General features: G+C 30.1%; 1 protein-coding gene across 1 annotated transcript in view; it reads right to left on the bottom strand.

The window, feature by feature from the left end:
- Positions 1-999: 999 nt before the first annotated feature.
- The window catches only part of LOC137925405 (myrosinase 1-like), a 36,903-nt gene continuing 31,291 nt past the window's right edge, over positions 1,000-6,611 (bottom strand). Inside the window, exons 9-11 of the mRNA XM_068768837.1 lie at positions 3,012-3,164; positions 2,330-2,421; positions 1,000-1,676 (exon numbers count right to left, since the gene is read on the bottom strand). Of these exons, the coding sequence (XP_068624938.1) occupies positions 1,559-1,676; positions 2,330-2,421; positions 3,012-3,164 (363 nt within the window). The 3' untranslated portion in view covers positions 1,000-1,558. The remainder of the gene's footprint in view (positions 1,677-2,329; positions 2,422-3,011; positions 3,165-6,611) is intronic.

Here is a 6,611-nt window from a genome sequence, read left to right as displayed (position 1 = left end):
CATATTTCTTTCATTTATTATTATTTTCTATCAAAACTTTCTAATATTAAATAATATTCACAAATATAGAGAAAGAATCAGAATTACTATCTGATTGTGATACATCCAACGCTTTAAGCACTAAATAAATTGTGGTAAAAAAAGATAAGAAACCCAACAACTGTGACATTTGAGCAGTGTGGTGAAGGATGAAAGGTGATGAAAAGGAGAAAACTTTGGACGAGTATGTAAGATCAGAAATATGTTAGAGACCCCTTGCAGGTTGTCATAGACCCCTAGGGGTCGATATAGACCACTTTGGGAATCACTGGTCTATAGGCTATGATGATGACATTAAAAAGTTAGGATAATTTAATTTGATTTTCTTATTTAAAAAGTTAGATTAATTTAATTTGTTTTTCTTAATTTTTTTACATCAACTTTTACCATCAAACACCAATTAAAATAAATCTTCTTAGAATAAAAATGTTTTTAAAATTTCTCTTAAATAAAAACAAACAGTATATAATTATATAGTTTTATATTTGAACTTTAAATAATACAGCATATAACAATAAATAAATATATATTTTTTTTCTTTGCCTTTATTTTTACATGATATCTAAAATCATATGTATAAATAAAAATATATCTTTTAAATGTCTTTTAAAACATTAAAGACGTTCAACAATAAAGTCTAGAATTAATTACAATTTTAAATAAATTTACATAAGCTTACAAATTTACATTTGTAACATTTTTAATCTATTTGGAAGCGTACATAATATTGACTGTTAATTGTAATTATTTAAAAGTATTTATAGTAATAATTTTTACATTAAACTGAATGTGAACAATATTAAAAAATATGCACAAAAAAAAACTAGTCTAAATAGCCAACAAATTAGCATTATCAATGGTTAAATTAGATGTATTTCTATTGTTTTTATTAAAATATTAGACTGAAAATTAATAATCAATATATCAGTAGTCAAACTATTGTTAAAAACAAGTTTTTTTTTGAAAATTAAGCACTTATTAACCTTTCCCAGCTTACTTAACATAACAAGCGTTCGATAAGCGAGAAGGTATTTAAATAAAAAAATCATAAATATCAAATTAATATATTTTTTTAATGTCATCTTAATTTGACATTTATTATCTGTAGTTTACATAGATCACAGAGAGATAATAAGCTACGGGCGCCAAAATTTTTTCTTTTTTTAATTATTATTTTAATTCAAAATGTCTTTAGTCAAATAGGAATATATACGCACTTTTAAATTTATATTTTTTATATTTAAAGAAGTAAGCTAGCAACGGTAATGCTGATATGCTAAGTTAAAATAGTCAAGACGCTTATTTTGACGTCGAATGCGATTGACAAATTAGCAAGCGAGCAATAAAATATCCTCAAGTGTCATCTACAAGTTTGACATGTCTGAAGTGTTAGTTAAAAATGTAATATAATTACAAAAAGCAGATTAATAGACAAATAAGGAACTGAGACGTGACTATGAGGGGCATTGTCCTAGGAACCTTCGCGCTATGTTCGTCTAAGTATATGATTTCCTTCTGTCTAATCCAAGTCGAGTGTATTTGTGCGTATGATATTAGAGTAGTATTGTGCTGACGCTCGAGGCGTTCGGGTGCGTTCATGGTCGTCGAAATCCACTTCATAAAGTCCGAATTTTACTCTGAAATTATATTTTATATATTAATATATGCTCAAGAGAACAAGTCTGGTATTCTAGAAAAAAATAACATTTTTTTTCGTGATTAAATCTAATAAACCATCATCTAGAACTAAAGTAATAGAGAGAATACACTAAACATACGTACAATATGCTAATCTTTTACCAATTTGCTATTATAAAATACAGATGGATTGGTATTCTATCACTATTACATAATTGATTAATTTTAACCATTGACTTAATTATGGCAATAAAAATAAATCTAATGAAAACTATGTAAGTATTTTCGGTAAATAAGGCAATTTAATCTGTGATCTTGTGTGGTCAGTTAAATACTTATCAACGCCATCTAGTGTATATATTGTACCAACTTTGGGAATATATGCCTCACGCTGCAGCTTTATTAGCATAGAGGAACAATACTAACGTAACAGAGTGTTATCTTCCATACTTCAATTGAAACCTCGCTAACTCTAGCAAAAATAGCGCCGGCATCAGCTAGAGGAACTAACTCAAGGTGGTAGTTATCTTTTAATGCTAAAGTTTTGTATCCACCACAACAGATGGCGTTGTCATCAAAATAAACATAGTTTTGTGTATCAGTGGAAATATAATTCTTAAGTTATTTTAAAAATGTTAATATTCATACTAACCCATATCCGTCAATCCATTCGAAGTTATCCATTAGAGACCAATACGTGTAGCCGATTACTTTAACATCGTCCTCCCAAATAGATAATAATACCTAAAAAAATTATTATAAATTAAGATTAATGTTAAAATATACTTCCTCGCGTACTATATAAAACTAAATAAATATTTATTTTTAGAATCAAAAGAATTTTCAAAATTACTTATTAAACAATGAAAATTACTAAATATTTTTACAATTACTCGATAGATGGCGTGAAAATTATTTATGACGTCCATACAGATTTCATTTTTTCAAAATTTCAATTCATAAATATTGAGTACGTACTACTCATGCAATAGTGTATATAAAGCAATTCCGGGGAGTAGTAGAACATGGCTTTTCTGGTGCGTTTCGGATATTAATAAATATGTTATACATGGAATCGTAATTAATATCAGGTTAATATAAACTGGTGGCTATTGTGACAGAAAGTGGGTAAGTTACCCACAAGGTGGACCAGCTATATTGTTAAAGTCGAAAACCAATCATTAGTCAATCGGCCATTTTGCAGTGAGCGTCGATCGTACCAAAAATACTAAATTGGGCAAAGAGCATGATCCAATCCATGTTTAAATATGCATTATGAACTTTGATAATTAACAATTTTGAACTTTATGTTGACAACATGTTCAAGCATTTACCTGTTCCAAATAGTCTCTGATAAACTGGATCCTATTTTCATCATTCAGCAAATGTCCAGTGTTTGAGTATCCGTTTTCGGTTATCAATAATTCAACGTCTCCGTATTGTTCCTTCAGCCACGACATCAGTCGGCGAATACCTTCGGGGTAAACCTGGCAACATACGAAGAAAATAAAACAACATGACTACTATTAAGACTTACGTTCAGAAATTAATATTAAATTATATTATAATAAAAGATTTGTAAACCTATTTACAATCGTTTTCTATAAAGTGATTATTCTGAAAAATGTTGCAGTAGTGTATTTATTTTATATAAATTGTCGCATTCTTATAAGTTAATTACTTCTCGCAGTTCAGTCTTCGGTGACAGATAGAAAAATATAGTTTATTTTAATATTGGATAGTTATAATTTTGAAAACGCTTTTTATTAATATATATAAACATCATGTTATTTATTATTTATGAATGTATAGTAATTTGCATGTTTCATAACGCACGTTTCTGAACGCACCACACAGACAAATGTCAAATATTTTGGCGCGTTGTGACGATTAAATGAAATTAGATTATCCAAGTTCCCTATGCAAAAGTTCATTATAACTGTGATTACAAGATATCAACATAGCAGTGTCTTTATTATCGATAGTAAGATACGGAAGCAAGACATGACAAAACCATTGATTTTAGATAGTATATACCTTAAATAAATGAACAAAATAAAGGTACATATTCAACCTTCTAAAACAAATCTTTTTGCGAACACGCTATATATATATCGGCTTGATTTTATTGTAAAATCAGGTAATTGCTGAAAATTTACACAATTATCAGTTTTATTTTTTAAAAATAATTATTGTGTGAATTAAATGAAAATAATTAGATATCCTAACCATTAATATTTGAATAGAAAAATTACATTAATTAATAAAAAAATTACATATGAATTAATTATGAAAAATAAAATATAAAAAAAAAAAAAATCTGACTCGTGAAGGATTTGAACCTCCGCCCTCCGATGGTCAAGCATTAGTTTATATCGGCGCTCTTACCTATTGAGCTAACGAGTCTTAAGCCACATTTTTATAAATTAGATATGGTTGGTTCAAATTGACGTCATAAATCAATAAGTTAATACAGGAGTGTCAAATTCAAAAGTTAACTTAAATATATATTGCTTAATGTTAGTTGAGTCGCAAAAAACTAAATATATAATCATCAAAATATATATTTTATGACAAACATATACATAATGTAATAAATATCTATAAAGTTAATAAATTGACTTCATGGATCATTAAAATACAATGCCAAAGGATATATTGATAGGACCGGAATTGTTCAAATCGGGTCGCCAGTTTGACAAGCTTTATTGAACATACAATTGTAATTGTCTGAAGGTTTTTATCGTTGAATATTGTTTTCATGGTTGGAAACCTTTAACCGTAGAGAGGTCCATAATGATTTATGATTTTAAAAAATTAATATTGATTTTGATTCTTCTTAATTTATTTTTCATAGAAATTTACATGAATTAATTATAATGATTAGAATTTCAATTTAATGATTATTAAAAGTAATATATTATTTTCTAATGCATGCACGTATAGTACCCGGCGATAAAGATTGTTAATCGACATTTGGAAAGAGACATTCGGCTAATTTCGGCTTCGTAGAGCACTATCTCTGTCCCACACTACCTATGTGACGTTTTGTCAGTCGTATTTCGTGCGACGGAGATAACGCTCTAGTGAAGCGAGAGAATAAAAAAAAATGGTAAAAAATTTATTAAAAAGAAAATGAATAGTTCCTGTCCTAAGATAGTACGAGTATTACGAAAGATCCCCAATAGTGGGAACCATAGAAAATAGAACCAAGACAGGATCACCCAGCATAAATTTTAAGTTCACCTGTTTCTGGGGCCTTGATATGAACCAGGGCGGCTTAACCTATAGTGCAGAGTATGAAATATACAGGGGCTTCGCTCGTGGGGTGGCGAGTGATACGGTTGAAAGAAATAAAACTGTATAGAATAAGGTACTTAATAAACTCTGCACAAAATAAATTGTTAACTAATAATAAGAAATAGAAAAAGAAATGTGTAATAAAGAATTAAGAAAGTAAAATAAATGTTTAAATAAAGATAAAATAAATGTAAGATAAAATTAAAGAATAAAAATAAATAAAATGTCGGGTAAATGAAAGGCGAGGAAAGAAAGAAGGTATAAAAGAGCATAACGAAAGATATTGTGAAGGACAAAAGTAAAGAATGAAAGATGTTGTGACGCGTGAAAGGAGTGATAAATAAAGAAAAGACTGAAAAAAAATTATTGAACAATAAAGTCCCTAATCCCAAAAAGTTAGGGGTACGAGAGGCCCTCAATAGCGGGGGCCAATAAAAAAATATATACACGGGCGCCGCGGCGCTCCCTGAGACAGCTAAGAGCATCGTCTTGGACCATCATGGTACAACAATAATATGACAGAAGCGGCCAGCCAGCGCGGTGGCGGCAATTATCAAACGATAACGAGATGTGCTATATCAGGGCTTCTTACACTTTTCTCATTCACGACCCCATTTATGATCGCGAGTTTCTTGACGACCCCATACAAATATAAAAGAATATAAATTAATATTTTTTGATAATTTATTTATTAGGCAACAATATACGTAATACATATGAAAATGTATAGTTTTGAAATTCGTTATGAAACATACAAAAATCTAAAATTAAAATTTGCACAAAAAATTATAGAAATTATATTTATATTAGTTTAAAACCTTAAACGAATGCGCGTGTCTAGAGGCTGCAAGTAAAGTGTATTCCGCCAACTCTAGTGATGTTATAAAATGGTATATATAAATATTTGACATTAAAATCTCTCGACTCCATCGCGGCCCATAGTTTAAGGAGCCCTGTGCTACATGCATAATAACAATGATTGTTATATGTAATATAGCTTAGAAAATTAGCAAGTTAAAGTTGCAGTTAGTGTTCACATAGTGGGCAAAATAGATCATCGCTGGGTCATTTAAATTTTGGAGAAAGAGACGGACAATCTTTTAAAGGTCGTCCGAATATTGATGCCACTTCCTACCAGTCTTCGTATAATTTAAGTTACTTTTTATCAGGGGCGGCTTAACCTATAGAGCAGGGTGTGCAATGCACACGGGCGCCGCTGTCTCAGGGGGCGCTGCGGCGCTCCCTGAGACAGCTAAGAGTGTTGTCTTGGAATCTATCGCAGTTGGCCGCTTAGTTTCGCAACAGAGATGTGCTACAGGCATAAAAACAACGAGTGTTATTCTGCCGTCATAAGAAGAAAGGCCGTAACTAATACAATACTGTAAGCTATACCTACTTATAAAATAGCTTGTTGGAATATGAAGAAAACTTTCTTGTTACGACGGCAAAGTTAATATTTAACCACGGGGGGGAAACAAAGACTTCGTGTTGTCAATATATCCAAGACTATGAGCTCTATGGATAATGCCACAATACATAAACACACACAATACAATCCGAATTTATTTCTATATAATCAATACTATATGTATTTTATTATATTATTTGTTTAAGTAATGCATTGCATGCCCATT

This window comes from Battus philenor, unplaced genomic scaffold (genome assembly GCF_028537555.1).
Source record: "Battus philenor isolate CCGP_79_NKW_IND1 unplaced genomic scaffold, ilBatPhil1.0.hap1 SCAF_27, whole genome shotgun sequence".
NCBI classification, from domain to species: Eukaryota; Metazoa; Arthropoda; class Insecta; order Lepidoptera; family Papilionidae; genus Battus; species Battus philenor.
This window is presented reverse-complemented; position numbering and strand designations above follow the sequence as displayed.